At 43.6% G+C, this 21747-nt stretch overlaps 1 protein-coding gene across 1 annotated transcript; it reads right to left on the bottom strand.

Moving 5' to 3' along the window:
* Positions 1 to 236: 236 nt before the first annotated feature.
* On the bottom strand, positions 237 to 20515 carry antxr1d (ANTXR cell adhesion molecule 1d). The gene is made up of 18 exons (XM_079168830.1): positions 20217 to 20515; positions 15903 to 15974; positions 15749 to 15820; positions 15436 to 15517; positions 14891 to 14921; positions 14733 to 14806; positions 14119 to 14187; positions 13945 to 14025; positions 13768 to 13828; positions 9576 to 9674; positions 9358 to 9427; positions 6486 to 6564; positions 6113 to 6208; positions 5990 to 6028; positions 5771 to 5869; positions 5520 to 5684; positions 5313 to 5393; positions 237 to 1381 (listed from the first exon to the last, which is right to left on the bottom strand). The coding sequence occupies exons 1-18, from the start codon at positions 20378 to 20380 to the stop codon at positions 1076 to 1078; spliced, it is 1740 nt and encodes a 579-aa protein (XP_079024956.1). The 5' UTR covers positions 20381 to 20515; the 3' UTR covers positions 237 to 1075.
* Between the last annotated feature and the right edge of the window lie 1232 nt (positions 20516 to 21747).

The following is a 21747-nucleotide window of genomic DNA, read 5'->3' as shown; positions in this document are numbered from 1 at the left end:
CATTAGTGCAATTAGTTTAATGAAAGAGTCCTTATAGAGGAACCTATATCACTAAATGTTGCATCCTGCAATATCCAATTAACTAATAAATGTCATTAGGTGTCTGAGGCACTGACCCCGACGTGTTTGTAAGCTGATTCACAATATGACTGTACAAAAAGAAGTCTTGAAATATAAAACCATACTATTTAACACTTTTAATAACTTATGAAAGAATTCACTGCCAGGCAGCACATAAAAAAACCCATTTTGTTTATTGAAGACAGACACAAAAGGTTAATAAAGAAATAATACAAATGATCATTTCAGTCCGTAAATGCAGTACAGTACAGATTTTCAACGCAATCGTTCACTTGATGCTAATAAGACCACAAATACATCAGATGGCATGCCGGAATGCTGCTTTATATCCCTCTTGATATTACCCTCCCTCAAAGATTTGAGAGCCCAGAAACCCACCTGACACTAAATAGAAAACAGATGCAGACAGGGCTTGTACTATAATAAATAAAATGTGGAGAAACTGCCCTGCAGTTGCAATAAAATCACTGAAAAATTAATTTGGTTAAAAGTAGTCTGATTTGTAGGAACCTAAGAGTGTACATTAACAAACCAAAACATAACTGACACAGTTGCTCTCATCTTTCACCACATGCAGTATTTTTCACCACGTCCTTGCTCAACATTATTATTCTCTACCAACCCAAAGTAAACTATTTACCAGCATCACTCGAACGGCCACAATCTAACTTTCAACACCTAAATCCTTCTTGTTGGATTTCCAAAAAGGATTGCACTTCCTCTTACCACTTAAGTCAACATAACATCTAATACTGTACATACAGGTTTAATCAAGTTACTACATGTTTGTGGCTTTTATGTTTGTTTGTTTTTATCTAAAAGCTGATTCTGATATCAGATAAATATCTTTTTGCTGTCCAGCAACAAAGCACAGAGCTCCTGGCCTCTAAGATTTTATGCCTCTCTGTTGTCTTTGGGTTGAAAGTAGGACAAGGGTGTTTTTATTGAATGATGTTGATGTATCAGTTGTTTATTGGAGGCCCCTTCTTCTTCGTCAGAGCCTGGGTGGGGGTCGAGATGGCGGGGGTCCTGGGGGCCCCGGGGGTGCACGAGTTGGGGGTGGACCTGGAGGTGGTTGGACCATGGAAGGAGGTGTGCGGGAAGGTGGCGTGGTGCGGGGCCCTCTCGACGGAGGCTTCGTACGGGGGACAGAGTTGGAGACCAGAGGTCGCTGTTCGGCGGGCGGAGGAGAAGGAGGAGGAGGAGCAGGCGGCAAGGGAGAGTGAGGTGTGCGAGGAGGAGCCTGGTTGTTTGGGGTGGACTCCCCATCTTTGACCCGTTGGAAATTAATACAGCGACCCTACAAGACACGCAAGCGGAAGAACGTTAAACCACAACTACACATAATCATTTCAATGTAGAATACAAATTCAAATGCAGTGCATCTTTTGTGCAAAGTCAATGAGCTTCTAAGATCCACCAGTCAAAACGGTTTGTGTGAGTCTTTGAGCTCGGCTGACAGAGGCATGTGTGTTTGAGGCCCCGGAGGGCACACAGAGCTGCTTCTGTCTTCTGTCCACACCTGCACTACAATAGCTGTGATGCTAGCAAAGGCAGGCACTGAGTAAGTTATCACACAGACACACAGACACATGCTTTTGCAGTCTGTAGAGTTCCCCATTCCCCTCCTCTTCTCTCGGAGCCTCTGCTGTGCCTCTGCTGATGCAGAACATAAAGTGGTTTATGTCTCTTATGTGCTTGACTTGTTGGAATGTAAAGGAGGGGTTTCAATATCCCCACAATAGTTAACAGAGGACCTTTAGCGTTTAACATAATTTACAAGTCGGGGAGAATGGAACGCTACTCTTATTGTTCTCATTGATGGTTTTCCTCTCTGTTCCCTGCATAGCATCCTTCTGTAGACACACAAACAGACACACACACACACTCTTGTCTTGCTCAGTTAGTGTGTGAAGGATGGACGGGTATAGGTCTCTGTGTCACCGACCCTTGGTGGTCTGATTATAACACCTTATTAAACAGAGAGGCCCTAAAGTCACACAGGGGCCAATAAGAGGACCCCAAGCAGCAGTAGCTTTGTGACTGAGAGGGCTATTGTTTGAGTGTGTGTGTGTGTGTGTGTGTGTGTGTGTATATATATATGAGGGCCGCGTAATTGATTGGGGGCAGCCCGGTTGGGGGGTGACTGCTTCGGTCTTGTCGCCAGGCCGTGGTGAAAAGCCCAGTTTGTGAGCAGCAGAGCAGCAGCACATCACCAGAGAGAGCATATGGACACAATGAGAACACAAGCTCATGAATATGAGTGTGTGTGTGTGTGTGTGTGTGTGTGACTGTAAGCATGCCTCCACCAGAACATATGGCCTGAATGAAACCTTGGCCTCATGAATAACCGAAACATGGAGAGAAAGGTTAAAGGGCTGGCTGCAAGAGAGCATCAAAAAAACACAAGATAGGTGTTGCAGTGGAAAATTGGCTTTTTTTCCCGCTTTAAAGTAGATGATATGTACATACATGAGGTGTGTGAGAGGTCATACATGTGCCACTTGTGATGGTCAGTCTCCCTGTGTGTCCCTTTGGCTGTGATGTCTGTCGCTGCTTTACTTCCCCTGTTGACAATTGTTTACTTCAAATCCCTCAAATCCCTAAAAAACACCTCCAGCATCCCTCCTCACACCACTTCGCCGTCTAGCCTCAGTTTCTCCTTCTGAGCCCCAAGACGTTACACTCCCCATAATAAACACAGGAATCTATTGTGCACAGAGAACTGATGCTCACACACATTTGTCACAATTATAGTAAAGAAAAACGTGAGGAAGACGAGAGCGCGAAAGACGCACATCTGACCTGACAGCCCTGACTGTCACCTTGCATGACATTACGGCGATACGCGTGTGCTCAAAAGAGTCAGCGCACTTCATATGCTGCACTGAAGCACGGATAACTTACATAATAATGTCAGGATGAAAACATCTGGAATGCAGAGACTGAGTATTAAAGGATCAGCTTAACCATCTTCCAAAAATACATTTTATCGCTCTCGTGTAGTTTAGATTTGATCTACTGAGGTTTTCATTTCGTTAGTTTCTGAGATTTCTTCCTCCACACCAACACAATAGAGCTCAATTACATTTGTAGTGCTCAATGTAATTTAACAAATAACAAAATTCCACAGCAACATTTCTTTCCAGAATCAATAGGACAATCTGATGAAACCCCCCTGACTCAGGTTGGTTGTATGCATGTACTTTGTAGTCTATAGCCTATTGGTTGGGAATTTGGGCAACACACACTAAATTCCATTCACCTCCACTGTAACACTAAACATGTCTGCATGGCTAGATACCACTCGAGGGAAGTGATACAATTTAGTTTGCTTTTGTAATTTGGGAGAATTGATCCAGTTTAAGTGAAGTGACTGGGGATAAAGGGGGGGGGGGGGGGGGGGGGGGGTGCTGCTGTGCTCATTTGTGCCGCCTGTGTGTGAGGACGGAGGGATGGCGGCGGCGGCCCCTCCGCTCTGCTCTGTGCTGTGTGACGGGGCCATCAGAGCCATCAGCTCTGGGGACAAAAGAAGGGAATCTCTTCTGTCACAATATGGCTCGTGGCCTTTCAACTCCCCATCTGTTTATGTGACGCTCAGTCGGGAGAGCTGACACACACGTTGCAGTGACACACACATGCACGCGCGCACACACACACACACACAGTAGAGAGAGATCAAACGCATACGGGCAGTGTGGCAGAAACTGGCAGCCCCGCTGATGGCCGTTTGCAGAGGCAGTGAAGTGGGAGTAATGTGGGGAGAAAGCAGGGCGAGCTCCTCCTGAGCTGCTGGTTAACAATCTACATTGAGAAGTCTGATCAGCGCTAGTTATCACTGTGCTTTTTACCACTTTGTTGGGCTATTTGTCATCCAGCTCTGATGTTTGTCATCCAGCTGCTGTTTCTTGCTTTTGCAGAGATGTTTGACATTACTACTGTGGGGAATCTAGATCTGCGCCTGTCTTTTTTCAACATAAAAGAATCACTGTCGTCTTTCATGTCGGATACGGCTATTAGCACTATCTGCTTTGCAACAAAAGTGTTTTTTTTTCCTCCTCATTGCGTTCCATGTGAGATAATGACTCGTGAAAGGAGTTGAGGGGGTCATTGTTGAACCAAAGCCCCACAGAAAGTGGCTGACAAAGACTTTAAGAACTTTTGCCCTGACAGAGAGGAATTGTTCTGCTTCGAAAAAAAATCCAAGATGGAAAGAGGGGATAAAACCATTGATGGTGAACATTTTTAAAGACTCCAGTAGACACACACACACACACACACACACACACGCACGCACGCACACGCACACACACACACACACACACGCACGCACGCACGCACGCACGCACGCACACACACACACACACACACACACACACACACACACACACACAGCTACTGTTGCATAGTAAAGATGAATCATGCTACTCAAAGAACAAATCAATACATTTTGTTCCTGGCCTCCGCCATGTGAGGCGACAATGAAACCATTTACAACGAAGCAGCTGTTTCACCATGACAACCAGTATGATGATGAAAACATGTCGGTAGGGTTATGGGATGCCATACACTGGGTCAAGGTTAGATAATAGGGGCCACTCTGCTCTCTCTTGTTCTGCCACAGACAGTGATGTCATGATTTAGGACTTTTCAGGAGCAGCAGTAGTGGCCAGTAAGATAGCACGTTAACATTTTCAGCTGAAATAAAACCTCGTATGACACAGTTTATTTTCTACCGGTATTATCACTTGCAAGTAGAGATTGAGTGAAACATACTATTTGGAAACCTGATAAAACCCTGTAATTTTCTCAGGGAATTCTCACAGACAGCAGTCCTTGTGCGTGAACAATGGCAGCTTTGAGAGAGAGAGCGGTATCAGTGGCTCATTGACTCGCTGTTTGTGTGTCAGTGTGCATGTAGAAAATCAGTACTGAGCTGCTGTGTTGAGAATTGTACATGTTGCTCAGTGACACGTGTTGTCTTTATGCAGTGTGACAGACAGAATGCAGATGCTCCCTTGTCCACATACAGAGACGGAAAAACACATTAAAACCTCCAAGACATAAACAGCATTTAGGTGTTTTTTAACCACAGAGCAATCCCACAATTACACACAATTACCAAATTGTAGTTTTGTATCAGTCATCGTGCCTGTTTGTGACGCATACGATTTTCTAGTCATGTGTTAGGTGAAAAGAAAAATGTGACTGCTGTTGAGTGTGAGGCTCACCTCGTCTCCAGACTGTGGTCTCATCAGAGATACCTGGTCGTACCCTCTCCTGAACAAAGCCCACAGAGCATCTAGCTTCCCCTAGAGGACCGGAAAAAGGAAAGAAATGAAGGCAAAAGAAAAGAATTAAAGGGAAATGTTCAAATAAAAACCAAAACCTTAAGTTTACATTCAAATGTTTATAGGTTAATTGCATAAAGGACTAACCCTGATGGGGGAGTACCACCTCCTCTGCTGTTGGGGGCGGCGGCGTGGCTTTCGAGGCTTTGGCTCATACGGTTCAAATTCCTGCTCTGGCATTTTTACAACTGCATTTTTAGGTTTGTCCAGCTTCGCACCTTCCTCAGTGGACCCCTTCTCCCCCCATCGCACCTAGGAAAGCCTCATTTATATTGATATGCTTTTGAGCATTGAAAGTGTGTGTGTCTGTGTGTGTGTGTGTGCACATGTGCATATACCTCCATGCGTTTGATGCCACCCACTCCTCTTCCTCCATAGTAGGACGCATCCACTGTGGGCCACCTCTTCTTGGGCATCCCGTCATCATCATCTGAGTCCTTAGAGTGAAACTCAATTACATGACACATGTCCTTCCAAACATACTACTATTAATTATTACCACGAATACTATCATGTCAGTTACAACAGTTATAATGAGAGAATAAAACAAGCCTTACTGGCTCTGGAGGAGGAGGTGGTGGAGGTTCTTTGATCACCTGAAGATTGAAAAAGAAATGCCATGAGGGAACCAAAGATATAGCAAACGACTGATGATACCAATGTCTGAAGTTCAAACTTACCAAAGTGCAGCAGAGAGGCCAGAACCACCACATCAGCAGCAGAGCCAACAGCAGGAACACCACCAGCAATGATACTAGCACGATGGTGCCGTCGAACTGCACACAAACACAGAATGACGGGATTCAGATTAAACCGGACTAGAAGACGATGGACGAGAGAAAGGCGAAAATGAAAAGCGAAAGTACTCACAGCCTCCTCTGATGACAGACACAACAGAGGAGACCTCAGAGAGGGAGGAGAGAAGAAGAGGACTGGAGAACCAAGAGAAAATAAGAAGGTTGAAAGAAAGTTTATTCAAATAAGGCAGCATGCCAGAAGGAAATTATCATCATGTGTGATAGTGCAGACTTTATATCCTCAGGATGTACTCACACACTCTGTAGTAGTGATGTGAACGGAGCTGGTGATGTAGGAGAGGCCCTCATTCATGCTCACCTGCAGGTAGATCACCCTGAAAGAAGACAAACTGGTGACTGGTCTTATCGTCCCAACGCAAAAAATGCAACACACATCACACGCTTGAGTGCACATATGCTTGTGTGCACGCATTGGCTGTTTTGTTTCGGCTACTGTACAAGCTCGCCCTGAGGTGTCAAACACATTCCTCCATCTACTTTGTCCATACTTGCTGCCTTATAAGCACACTAACATATCTATGCTGACATAGACACAAAGCCAGCGTCTCTAAAGAGGTCAGGGAGTTCCCCACCCATAGAAGGAATCTCTTCTGTTTGGATCAGACCCAGACCTCTAATGTGGAAACCACAGACAGCTAAATTACTTCTTATTCTCCAGCATTCAGTGCTGATATCTTCAGCTATAGCTGCACACAGATAGGCAGGCCAAGGACAAGAAACAGGATCAAATGTTTCGTTTTTTGTTTGACAGATTGCGAGGTTGATGGAAGCAAAGACTGTACAGGATTCAGGTGTGAGCGCAATATTTAGTTGACAGGTTATTCATAAAGCAAAACAAAAACAAGACAAATAGACGTTTGAGGGTGGAAACGTAGACCGCTGGATTATAGCTATAGGTTTGGAAAAGAATGGAGAAAGGCTTCTTGTGCTGTTCTTATGGTTTGGGGGGGAGAGACAAGGGGGGCATTGAGCTCTGGGTTTAGATTTGAGGAGGGGGCGACAAGGGGGAGGTCACTGCTGGGGTTGTGGGGGGGGGGTTTAGAGGAGAGGAAACTGAATGGGGGATGGTAGGAGGAGGGCCTTTCCTGTTCTACATCCCTTCAGCACTGTCCCTCCCTTCTGAGACCCCCTCTTCACTTCCTCAATCACTGACTCTGTTTTCACCTCCTCACCCTCTCCTGTGTCCTCTCCATACCGCTGCAGCTCGTCTCATAACTCATGTTGACACTGACTTCAGAGAAGGAAATTGGCGGTGCAGGTGCCACTCTTCTTTTCTTCTACTTCTTCCATCCCTTCTCTGCCCCCCCCCCCCCCCCCCCCCATTATATGGTCAGCCCTCCTCTCAGGCAGGCAGGGGACACGGTGCTATCAGCTCCTCTCTGACAGATAGATCTCAGCCCCTATCAATCATCAATCTGCCCAATATATATGTCTTTGCCCTGTGTGTGTGTAGGAGGGGGAGCTGCATCCGGAAGGTTCCCAGTCAACACAGATTTGTGTGACGGCAGCGTCAATGACTTCATTGTATGCGACAAGGCTTGGGTGGAACAGGAGGTGAGTGAGGGTCTTTGGGTTGGTGAAGAGGTGATGCTGGGAGCTGGAGTCCCTCAGACCTCATGTATAGACTTTACAACCCCCAAACAGGAAGCAGTTCACCTATAATGTGATCCGACATCTTAGGGCTGCATCTAGTGATTGTATACATCATTGATTAAGTCTGGTCAATGAAATGGCAGAAACAAGTGAAAAGTTTGCTGTGTAATCTGTATTAGGAGGCGATCCCTATACTATTGGTAAAATCTGTCCATTTCCTGATGTGTGGGTGGGCTCAGCTTTATTTATTTCTACACAAAACATATTATATATATATATACAGTATATATAAAAATGATGAAGCAATGACATTTAGGACAGATTTAAACTGCAACTTACGAATAATGAAAACACCTGTCCAGCCTGCACAGTCACATGCTTGATTCAATTCATATTTCCATGTTCCACCGCAGCCCAGAACTCATAAGCCAGCTGTTGGCCTCCTCTCAGGGCCCGTCAGCCATTCACAGCTGACTTCCTCTTTAGAAGCACTCAGGGTGTTAAAGCAGTGCCGTCTCTGCTCTGATGGGCTTCTGTTACATGGAAGCATAATTCCTTCAGGCTCTGTTGCATTGTGTAATGATGCTCCCTGTTCTGCTCTGCTCCTAGCAGTAGCAGCCCAACTGGCAACAACTCCTGCTGGATTGTGAATTAGGTGAATTGTTGCTGTCTTTTCGTCAATCCCCCAATGTCTGAGTTAAAGTAAAAATGATACGTATAAATATGAATAAAATTATACTGTAAGTGACAGAGTCTTAAATAATCCTGCCGCCACAGTGTGAAAACAAAATGTCTTCTTTCCACATCTCTGAACAGCAGTTAACCATCAAAGCAGTACTTTTCACTGGCAGACAAGACAAGCTCAAAACACGCTTGAAATCTGAGTGACAGCAACAAGACAGATGATGACTGGGAGGTGTCTGAGGCCGCAGGCCAGAGTGTATAATTATGCACTGGACTGCAGGCAGCGGGGACGGGAAGGCTGCCGGACCTCGGTCCTCTCCGAGTTCAGCCCACAGCATCGCTCTGTCTGCCCTGCAAAGAACTTATGCTCTTCGTCACCAGGAGCAAAGCCGGAAGCCCTCGGAGGAAACTTTACACTGCCCCACCGACTCCACTCACACTTTCGCTCTCCCAAAGTGTCAGACAGAGATTGGGATACATCACACAACACTTCAATACACAAACACATACACACGCATACACTGTAACGAAGGTCCTCTCCAGCAGGCTCTCATTAAGCTGTGTTCCTGGGCTCTACTCCTCTTGTCCCCTTGTGATTGGTGTCTGGCTTCGTTAGCTGTGACAAACACTGATTGATCACAGACACTCAATGACTTTGGCCCTAATTTGTTCAAGGACGGCAGTCTTCTGGTTTAGACACCAAACTTGTGTGCAGCTGGCAAATATCTGGGCTCAGAGTGTTGCAGCTGAACATGGAGAGCTTGGCAACAGGAGTGATGACTGAGAAAGCGCGTTGGGGGTGAAAAGGCAGTGAGAGCCGTGCAGCTTACCTCCCAACCTCCTCTACGACAGGAGCAGGGCAGAGCAGGAAGGTATCTTCTATTCCAGCTGGTCTCTCGTCTGCAAAGGAAATAATAATACCACATTTTAAGTCTGGTCAATGTAAACACGGTTCCCACATTCTTCTTAAATGCACAAGCCAAACCCGCATCCCATGATGCTTCAGTGAGTTAGCTTGCGTGTGCTTGTGTATGTTTGCAGAACTTACCCACAGTGAGCGTATCATTCAGTTTAAAGCTGCAGAGGACCTGGTCAATGTTTCTGGCATGGAGAAACCCATTGCCTCTCACCACCACCTGGAAACTCTCTTGAGACAAAAACAACGCGTGCAGGCACCATCAGAATCGGTTAGCTGTATGCACACGCAAGCATGACAATGATAGGATACATATGTTCAGCTGTATGTGAGAGATGCATAAGATCAAAATCGGTCTTCTATTTTAGTTTGAAGTAGAAGAACATTTCCGGTATATAGCCTTAGGTTGAATGCTGGCAGCCATTCTCTCTCTCTGACGTGCTCAACTTAAGCAGGAGAAACGTGTGCATGCCCCATTACTGCTTGTTTATATCTGTGTGCTTATGCGTGTATGTGTGGAAAGGCCATAATAAGCTCCAATGGTGCTAATGCTAAAAGTGCTGCTCTTCACAAATATGTGCTGTGCAGTAGCCAGAAGGTGTGTGCGTATGTGTGTGTGTGTGTGGTGTTGACCTTTAGTTTCCTCCAGGCACTGTTAAAGCGCACTGACAGAGGCTTGCCAGCATATGCTGGACTGTCTATGCGGCTGCTACCCAGCATATGTTAGAGAGCGGGAAAAAAACACTTGCTTAAAAACATGCCTGCAGGCTGACAACAGCACAGCACTGTCAAAGTAGGTCTGACCTTAACTATGGCACCATAAACACATGTCTGTATGCATCTGTTTGTAACGTGGTGTACATACTGTATGTGTGCACTGCCTTTGCGTTTTGTAAGTGTCTGCATTTCTTCAGTATGTGCATGCATGAATGAGTGCAGGCATGTGTTTGAACGTGCATATGTGTGTGTGTGTGTGTGTGTGTGTGTGGTCTCCGTCTGTGCATTGAGCTTTCCTCTAGCATTATCCTGGTTAATAGAAAAGAACATTTGCCACACCTTTAACATTTAAAGCTCCAGCGTGAAGATCAGTGGATAAAAACATCACAGAGTGTGGGTGTATACGTGACAGTATTTCCTCAAAGGTCAGACATAAATACAGATACACCAGCATAGGCAGAGTGGAGGAAACAAACACCACTTTACATTTGCCTACACATCTCGACATATTTACAGATGTTGTGACATTTGTTTAAGAGGGCAAATTTCTCGGAAATCCAGGAGAAAAAGGGATGAAGTACAAGACACATGGAAATTGAGATTTCACAAAACAGGGATAAGTTGTATATATTTCCTACTGTATATGATATACAGTAGGTATTGAGATAATAAATATGACTAGACATTGCATTGGTTACTATTACAGTTACACTATTAACTGCAGTTATCCAGCCTCAGAAAGATAAAAACCATCTTTAACTCAAATTTCTAATATCCTGGAACACAGCCAACCTCAAACAACTGCGTCCATCTGCATGTGTGTGTGCTTATTTACAGATGTTCAATGACATGCAACTTGTCAGTGCTGCTTATGTCCTCTCCTCAGCTAGCCTCAGATTCTACATGTGTATTCGCACACAAACACACAAACACAACCCAATTACCCCTTCATCTCATTACAGCGAAAAATGTGCTGTTCACTATGTCTTCTCCCTCCTCCTGTCCTGATTTTACTGTAAAACATAACCACAACAATACATTACTATATAAAATACTATTATACAGCTTTGTGTATAATAATGTAATCATTTTCATATTAACTGATGGTTTATGTGGTTTGTAGTTTGCAGCCACAACAATGTGCAACTTAATTGGGGGTCTTAACACTAATTATTCCTAATGCTCAGTGCCGTGGCTGCTTTAGCAGTCGTCCCCCTTTCACACAATGTTACCATCAAACAGCTTGAGCTGCACTGTGACAGGGCGAATGTGCGCACACACACATACACACACACCTACACACACACACACACACACACACATACACAAACAAAAAGCACATAACTTGGTAATGGTAGATGGCAGATATTACTCCAATGAAATCTAAATCTGAGACTCTAATTATCCTACTCCTACTAATTATCCTAAAAGTAGAAAATAAAATTGAAAATTGCTTACTGGCTTTGCTTTATTCATCAGCAATTAAGTAGTGCATTGCATTATAACTACATGTTACAGTTCAACATCTAGCATCGTATTCATTCAAATATTAAAAACTGAGTCATAAGGAATATTTCCAAACCAAAATGTTTGCTAAATATAAACATTTTTAAATACACTGTATCGCTGTTTCCAAATATGTTTTATCCAATCTTTAATAAATGATTGATGGGTAGGAAATGAAAAAGTCTTAATTTGAATATCCTCTATACACAACCTGACACACACACACACTGGGGCTTGATGGGCTAAAAGGTCAGTGCTGTCAGACACATGGTGGGCAGGGACTGGTGGTGCCCTGCTGACATGTACAACACACATGCTTCTGCCCTCTCGTCTGCTTTCTGCCTGCCTCTGTGGCCGCATGTCCATTTACATCTACACCTGAGCGTTTGACAAGTATTTCATTTGTACGAATGTGTGCCTGTGTGTGACTATACACATCTGAATGCATGTGTGTCTCGCGTGCGCGGAGAAAATGGGCTACGGCTTGTCCGAACAGCGGCACTTCAATCACATTAGTTCGACAGGACAGTGAAGGGCAGGGAGGGGCAAAGGACGACGGAACAACGGGGAGGAAAGGGTCAGACGTTAATGAAAGCAGCAATCTCTGCTGTCATGTTAGATCTAAGGCCCAACTCTCACTGTCCTGTGTGTGTGTGTGTGTGTGAGGGGAATCAGTCCTGTCATGTCTGATAGTGTGGCCCAACGTTCACTGTCCAGTCTGATGGCCTGTTTGCAGGCAGCTCGGCCTGGTCACTTCACATCAATGTGAGGGGCATGTGTGTACATGTGCTTGAAGATGTGTGTGCGTGTGTGTGTGTGTGTGTGTGTGTGTGTGCTGTCTAAAGAACATCTTAACATGTGTGTGTTGGTGTAAAGCATGTATGGTATGTGACTACATGCTAGCAGAGAGGAAGACAGAGAGAGAGACTGTCACAATACCTATGTAATATGTCAGTATGTAAGTACATGTAAACGCATTAGAATGGATGGATGGGGGACGATGGTTGTATTCAAACCTCTCGCGAATCTCGACGACAGTCTTGTTAAATCGTGACAAGTGCTTGACAATAACATTATATGACTTTATACTGAAATAATAAGCTTTGAGTAAGGAACAAAAGAGCCTGTTATTTCTCCACAGGACAATTTAAAGCCAACCATGAGCATTGCAAGTCTAACATAAGAGTTATTGTTACAACAAAGGCAGCACACTATACGCATGTATTCAGTCAACTACAATCTTTGCCCTTCATTAATTAGGCCAGAATCAGACCTGGGCTAAAGCGTGTCCTTGGTTTCTTAGTTCACTGACCATTAGGCTGCTCATCAATCGAATAATAAATGAGGCTGTTGGAGGATATTTGGGCACATGTCGAGTGACACACTCAGACCAGAGAATGTAATTATCATATGACGTGACAACTTGATTCTTTTTATTTTTCCTTCCTCATTTTTGTCCTTTAAAGGCTACATTTCTATTGCTCTTAAAATCCTCTGCCCTCCCCTCCTCCCTCCCCTCCCTATCCTTTCCCATCCTTCCTATCCCATAATAAAGGAGGCTAATCTCCATTGGTTGTTCTGGTAGCACTGCTGCAAATGCACTCACTTAAGTGAGTCCTAATAAGGTCATGTCAAAGCTCATCCATCCTGCTGACTACACATAACGGCTCTCTCTCTCTCTCACCGTCTCTCCTTAGTTCTCATCCCGTTTCTTACCTCCTGAAACTGCTGTCCAGAAGCACAAGAGCTGGACGTGGACGAAGAGGTGAGAAGGAGGACAGGGTTGAAACAGCCATTTCACATATACGATGTGGCAAACTAGGCCAGAGAAGCAGCCATGCTTAAAGATTCACGGCTAATTCCTCTGACCAACACCCGTCCCCCCCTCCTCTTTGCTGCACACACGCTGTGCTGAAGCGGCTATGCTAATTTCCCCCGGCCGTGAATGACAATACGCTCTCTGTCATAAGCGTCCATGCGATTACTCAACCTCATGTTCCACTCCAGAGGCTTTGGATGGCTGTCATCTGACACAATCGCACACCGTGACTGCCCAGTGTCTTAACGAGAAGGGGAGACCCTTGCACCTCACACCTCTTACCTCCTGCACACACACTGGACGGCTCTGCCGCTAGAATCTCAATGCAGGACTTCTTGATGATCTGAGTGATCAGACAAAAGGAAAAAACACAGTCCCAAGACAATTTAATAACTTAATATGATTGTGTGTGGGTGGATGAGCGTGAATCTGTTTACATGTGGTATGTATGTGTCTTACCGAGTCAATGATTCCCCTCAGGGCTTGGAAGCCTCCCCACACAGGAAACACGTGTTCCACAGTGTCTGCAATAGTTGCAAGCTAGAAGACCATGCAGACACAGAAAGAATTGTATTTGCTCTTTTTTTTTTTAATGCATATTCAACATCTTCAACATCCTTCTGTGGATCCTACCTGGGTCTGGTTGAATTCTTTGACCCCTACACAGTAAACAATGGCTCCCATAGACCTGGCCCTCTGAGCCTGCAAAACAGAACAAACAAACCAACATTCAGTGACCTTTAAAGAGACTCTGGTAGGCTTATGGAGCCAAATAAATCTCCCAAAAAACACAAACTTTCTCTTTCTACACAGCAGACATTTTAGAGAGGAGATAGACAACATGACATTACCTCAGCTGTAGCATATGTTAAAATATATATTTGTTAAACAACCATCTAACAATGAAACCTTTACAAAATTTCCCAGGAAAAAAATTCACAGGAAATAGTGAGCGTTTGCAACTTGTGTTCGGTGTGGTTATGAGAGCTAAACAAAGCCAGTTATTAGCGGCCAAGTCATTTGCATCTAATTTGCAAGTGCATCAATCAAAACAATACTGTGAAATTATACTTAATACGTCATATATATGAAAATCACTAAAATGAACAGCAATAACATCTTGAATCTAACAAACAACAAAGGTTGCGACCTACAGTAGCAAGTCCCATTCCTGTGGCAGTTTGCAAGTGACTACAATCTTAAAATCTTTTCATACCTCCTAATGCCACCTCCCTAGCTCATCTTACCTCTCGCTGAGCTGTGTCAAACTGCCACTCATTCAGTTCCCCGTCCGTCAGAGCGATGATAACGCTGGCGGTCCCTGCAGAACACAAAACCTTCATGTTCTCTGAAACAACGCACTAAATGTAGGCTAATGTAAAGAAGCACAATGAAGAGAGCTTACCCTGCTTCTCTTGATATATCTGCTCATTAGCCTGCAGTTGCAAAGAAACAAGTACAGTTTCAGACAATTACAATAGCCGGGACTGGTTTAAAACATGTTGATGTTGTTACAAAGCCAGCCCACAAATGTCTTAGCATTTACTAGCGCTGTATGATTGAAGATTGTTGGGTGCTCTTTTAATAGGACATACAGTACATATGAACCCTTTCTACACCTGATTGGTCTTTGCTTTAGATAATCAAACTTGGATGTCATCTGAATTAAAAATGACAACTAGACGTGGAAGTCTGGAATCATGCTTCATTTTGCAATGCCTCGCTTAAATATAAATACTAAAAGCTCAGCAGTTTCAAGAAGCAGCAAGTAATTTATGATCTGAGCCACTCCTCATACTAATCTCATACCAGCCCTGGTTCCACCTGCATGCCAGACTTAATTAATCCTCAGTGGATATTTTCCAGAATAAAATCTTATAGTGATGACTACAGCTGGTGTGATTTAGGCTGGCTTTGCCAATGTTTTGGGTCTTAAAGCCTGATTCTTACCATCTCCAGGCCTAAGTTCATAAATGTGTCTCCTCCAGGGATAACCCTTCTCAGAGCTGTTAAGCCTCCGGTGATGGCCTCCCTGTGGGGTAAACAAACACATTTCCTGATGAAATTCACTGGAAGAAAGCTGTTTTAAGGGAAAGAGATATTTTCACAATGCAGGAGTTAGAAAGAGAAAGGCTAGAGATGGTTTGAGTTGGTTAAAAAACAAGATAAACACAACAAGAGAGGACACGTCTAATACTAGTTTAGTTTAGGGAGGGAAAGACCCAGACAGAAGAAACAGTGAGAGTTCAGGTGTTGGTCTTACCTGTTCTCTGTCAGTTTCATGATGATGTTTCCGTGTGTGGAGAAGACAATGAAGGACATTCGCAGCATGGGGCTGCAAACACACAGTTGTTTTAAATTAACACGGCGTTAACAGAAAAAAATCCAAATTCATGAATGACCTATCCTGCTTGTACCTGATGAACTTCTCTGCCAACTGCTCAACAAATGAGTAAATCTCTATCCAGTGATTCTTCACACTGCCCGATCTGAAAAACAAAAAGAACAAAGCCTTATAAGGAAAGAAAATGTGGTGTTGTCCTGGATGGCTAATTATCATCAGCCACAGCCAAAACAGTGATATTGAATGAAATGCAGGATGGCTAGCTCTAACAGCAAGTTTGGACTTATTGATATACAAATGTAAATGTTTTTTGTCTGATTATTTAAAAACAAAGCTGACTGTTTGAAACTACAGCAGTTTTTATTGGTGGTCCAGCCTTTTGGATGAATTGCTATGACATTTGGTACAGCCATGCATGGTCTCCAGAGGATGAAGCCGACTGAATTTGAAGTCTCCTGACTTTTGATCTATTTCCAAAATGAGGTGAATGTTTGTCATTTTTGATTATGATGTTTCCTCAACTTTTGGATTGCCACGAATGTACAGACATTCATGGTTCTCACTGGATGAACTGTAATAACTTTGAGGACCGAGGACCATCATCGGGTCAATATACTGATTTGTCTAAATATTTGGTTAATGACCAATAGCTCCAAAACTAATGACAATCTTCACCTACAGTATACTTAAGTATTCAGTGTTATTAGCTAGTGTTAGGGCTAACACGCGGAGATAGTGAACATGGTAGACATAATGCATGTGATGGTAGCAGTTAGCATAATTCCAATCATTGCTCTGTGTAGTGCAGTCCAGGATGTAGACTTGTTTATGTTGAAATAGCCCAACCAAGATAAAACCCTAAGTACCCACCTTAACTTCAGACAACTGAAGCAAAACCTAAAAAAAGAGATGTGCAGTTCATAAAACTACAAACCCATATGTGAACATAGGGCCATCACTTTCCGAAAGACTGCGATTCAAAGGTCATGTAGGTTTTGTAGGACACCTAGTGATATGTACAAACTGGATTTAATGGCCATGACATCTTTCAGGAACAACCATTACAGTATTACAGTTTATCTGCTCCACATTCGAGGACATTCCTCTGGCCACTCAGTCACATTCCATTAGTTTGGACTGTAACCTGTGAGCGGTGAGAGCTGCTGGTTAGCCTGCTACATGCTGCTGTGTACATGACAGTGTCCTTAATGAAGCCCAGTCCCAGGGGGCTGCTAATGGGGGCTAATTGCTGCTGGGCCAGAGGGTTGAGGTTAGACAGGGACAGATGTAGCAGGCTGCCTCTAGCAGGGGCCATGTAGCAGGCAGCTGGCCTGTGTGTCTGTGTGTGTATATAGCATCTCTGTGTTTATATGTGTGTGTGTGTGTGACTGTGAGGGGGAACAGATGGTCCCAGGGAGCACAGGCAGTTTGACAACAGGTTGGCGGTCCGCAGAGTGAAAAGGCTGCAACATGAACAACAGAGGGCTGCAGAAGTAACACTCAGTAGGGGTAAATGTGTGTGTGTGTGTGTGTGTTTGTGTGTCAGGCTGTATATTATGAGTGTCTATTGAAGGATGCAACTTCAAACAGCAAAAGAAAGGGCTATGTGTGTGTGTAACAGGGTCATAAAGTGAAATATAAAGAGAGATACAGAGAATAAAGAGTGAAAGTCTGAGCTGGTTAGACTCATGGTGGCTCTTTTGTTCCTCCTATTTAACCAGTCGCTTCCTGCTCCACTTATCCTTTTCCCTGGAAGGGAGGGCATGACAACAGCCCTGATCCAGGAGGAGTCTCTTTTATCTTGTCTAAATCTCAGTTTATTGATACACATACACAACCGAGGCTCAGTTTAAATCCAGTGTGCAGGACAGAAAGTGTCTGTCAGCTAAAGTTACATTTTTTTTAAAGTATTCTTTTCATCAATCAGAGTGAAGTGAGGGGCTATATGTGTATACATGACTGAGGAGGGGGTTGACCTTAATAGCATAATTAGTCCAATGTCCGGAAATAATTGGTTAATTAATTTCAATTTGGAGATGTTGCCCTGTGCATTTTTCAGTATTTTCTGACATTTTTTTGGAATGAAATGTTATTCAATTAATCATAAAAGAATAATTGAGAGATTTCACGTACGAACAATGCCCCCAGACACTGTATGAGGGAAATTTGATTGCTTTCAAAAACAGCATTGAGAAAGTTCTCATTCTTAGTAAATGTACTATAAATTCAAAGTCACTGTAAACACACCATCTTTACTACTTTCATTAGAATCACTGCCATCATCCGACCAATTCAGCAATTAATCTTCACTTTTGCATTTCTAATTTTGCATACTATTAGAGCAGGATCTCCTTATGTCTGCAAGTACTTGGATCAGTGAAAATAAATCTCTGTTCAGAACCCAGCCATAAAACACAACACCTATTATTCTATTTGCGGGCAACCAGATAGAGAGGAAAAATGCAGCCTGGTATTTGGTGTGGGTCAAACATGGAGTGTAGGAATGTTTTCTAATGTTTTTTCTGTGTGCTGAGATGCGTCCAGCGGTGCACGCATACATTCTCTACACCAGCCTGCCTCATAACCTTCTGGACAGTGAAGAGGTGAAGATCAGTGTAGACACGTAGAAGCATCCGTAATGCATGATTTCTCTCCGTTCTCTATCACTGAAGATTAGATTAGGTCACTGTGTGGCATTTAAGATCTGAAAAACAGTCAACAAGCTTCCTGGAGGCTTGCTGAAGCATGCCGGTCCAGACAGTCAGACGGACGGAGTCGTACCAGAGGCTTGGCCATGCGTGATGTGCCATGCTCCCCGGGCTCCTCGGAAACTTTTTGAAGCAAAGGGTAAAGACTGAAGAGGGTCTGACGGATGTTTGCAGTGGACATCCGAAAGATCATCAAATTTGTCATAAGCAAAGTAAAATGTCACGTCAACGTGTCCAGTTGGTGCCCATTGGCTACTGAGAACATGCAACAAGGTTTGTTTAAACCATTACATCTCCATATTCCCAAATGTTGTACACAGATACCGGTGTTTAACAGCTTCACCGCTAAATCACTGCTCTAGTCATTCTTGATATCATAACCTGTATTCTTCTACACAAATAGGGCAACATATTCAGCCATACCTTGTTTGTTTGTTATCATCCTCTCTCTCTCTCTCTCTCTCTCTCTCTCTCTCTCTCTCTCTCTCTCTCTCTCTCTCTCACTCTTCCCTCTCTTCCCACAGCATGTTTTGACATGTCGGGTTGTTGTGTTAACAAGCTTGATGGCACCTTGCAACTCGAGCCAAGCTACGAAAAAAATGTCAGTTATGTCTGAGCAGCTATGAAGCAGGGGATCTTTTTCATCATCTCTCTCTCAATCCTCATTTCCTGTCAGCCCTCTACTGACTTCTATCAAATGAAGACAAACAAGCCAACAAATACTTGAAAAAAACTAATTAAGAATAGGGTTAAGTTTCTAAAGATGTAGTACCACTTTCATATACAGCATATTTTATGAGGTACACTTTAAAAAGGGGTTCAAATTGTAATAGTAAAATAGATATATGAGATGTTCTGTGAAATTAAAAAGCTAAAAGACAAAGCAAAGCTGGAGGATACACTATCCAGAGGGATTCGTCATAACTTGGCAAGCATAACGTACTAAGGTATTAACGTCATAGTTACAACCTTTAAAACATGTTTTAGGAGGTGGTGCCAACATACATGTTTTTGTTCCATGGAAACATCAACCTGATCATATTTAACAACTCTTAACTCCCTGCAGAAAAACAGCAAAGAATGGATCCTGCCCCTGGTCACTACATGGCCGGTTCAGGATACAGCAGCAGAGAGAAGAATAGTTAAAGGATCACCAGGCCACATAGCACCGCTGTCGGGCAGCTGCTGCAGCTGTGTCCGCAGGCGTCATCAGCCTGAAACTCTATCCATCCTGCTCGCCCTGCCCACATCCCGTGAGTAAAAGCTCAATCTGTGTGCCTCTCCACTTTGAACCGGACTAAAAGAAAAGAAAAGCATTCCCCAACGTCCAAAATAGTCTTCCTACTTCAAATACAATGCAGTGTATGTACGAGACGACACTTAAGATAAACAACGAGGGTTAAAATGGTTTTGGACGTGCCCTCCGTGTAATAGTCATTCCACGAAACAAGAAACCGCTATCTTATTTAGGACCAATTGTGTGATACAAAAAGCCAATTGATAAAAGCATGACTACCGAATGGACACGCGCAAACTTGTAGTTTGCTTTTCTTTAGCACAGTTACAAAAACAGACGGAATCTGGCTGATGCGCTCCGCGTTTCCAAACAACTGGGTGGTTGCATGGCAATGCGCAGCGATGAGAAAGTAACAAAGCCGTAAATAATATCGGACACTCACTTGTCCAGGACAAAATAGAGGTCGAAGGCGCCTTGACAGGACCTCTCCTCCTCCTCCGCCTCCTCCTGTTGCTCTCCCTGTAGCTCTCCTTTCACCGACACATCGAGGAGGAAAATTCCCAGCAAAGCCAAGGCGAGGAACATGCGAGTCTGTGTCCTCGCCATCTTTCCCGGTTTCTGTTGACTGCCCCAACACTGTGACAACTAAAGATCTTCACATTTTCTCTCAATCGTCTGTTTCTGGATCGACTGCGCGTGTGTATACCGCGTTATTTCCCGGTGTTTCGTCCCGTTACGCTGAGTGCATTCAGACTACACGAGCCGTGTTCAGTTTAAGCCGGGCTCTCCAAGTCTTCCGTTTCAGCTGAGAAGAAAAATGCACTGAAGCAGGCAGCATGAAGGAGAGGAGCGACACCCGAGGAGAGATACAAAACTCCACTTTTACACAGAGAAAAAATAGTGAGATATCTGTCTGGGGTGGGATTACCCAAAATAAATGTGAGAATGGGAAAAAACAAGCCCTCTAATGACTGTCTTTGAACTTTTGTTCGTCCATGAACCATTAAAGGACCAGAAATCACACACATTACACGATTAATTAAAATGTTGTTTACTACCTTTGAGGAAACGTTTCTCCTTAATATTGTTTGGGTTTCAAATTAAATAAGTAGGCCGTTTTAGTACGGTCAATAATGTAATATAATAATAAAATCTCGTTTTGAATAAACAATAATTTGTTATTTTCCTGTACCTTGGAATTTGCCTCTGTTTACCGTCTCAGGCATTTCGCCTTCAAATGAAAAACAAGGGAACCGCAAAGACAATTCAATTATGGGCCTAAATGCCAATCGACCCGTGACAGGATGTGATGCTGAAAGGTTTTCAAAGTGGTCCTGTGCTTGTCATCAAACTTCCTCAACACAATGTAATCGGATAGGCTACTAACATTTAGCGTAATGTTATGTGACATAAAATAAAAAAATATCCCCCCGCCTATTGTGTGGTTGCACTGTAACCAGACAGTAGGAGTTTGCCCGAGGAGCTTAATTCACAGCGAAGGTTTTTATGTGTTCCCGCTTTCTCATTACAGAAAGTTGGCTCGATAACGACGAGGACATTTAGCTTTGATGCAGAATAATTCATTAAATGCTCATTAAACAGAAACATTTAGTTTATGAATAATGTATTTGCCCGATGGCAAAGACAGACCACCATCCACCATGTCATGTGGCCAATTTTACAATTTACAATTGCCCACATTAGCAGGACAACACTCGTGCTTCCGAACTCTCTAGCTGTTTCCAGAAACGTGACTAACAAATGTCTCTAAATCCCCAAATAGCGTGTCCAGAGTACATTCTGAATATCTGTTGCACAAAGCACAGTTAGTGGAGGGACTTCTTAAAACCACGAGAGACAATAAGATGTCAGAATAGCTTCATGAACATTTGAGGATTTCTATCCGTCTAAATCTACAAGCTTGTGAGGTCTTGTTCCGCAGGATGTGGTCCTTCTAAACTCATGGTTTCAAG

The sequence above is a fragment of the Pholis gunnellus genome (genome assembly GCF_910591455.1).
Source record: "Pholis gunnellus genome assembly, chromosome: 11".
Taxonomy (NCBI): Eukaryota; Metazoa; Chordata; class Actinopteri; order Perciformes; family Pholidae; genus Pholis; species Pholis gunnellus.
Note: the sequence above shows the minus strand (reverse complement) of the source record. Positions and strands in the feature narration are given on the sequence as shown.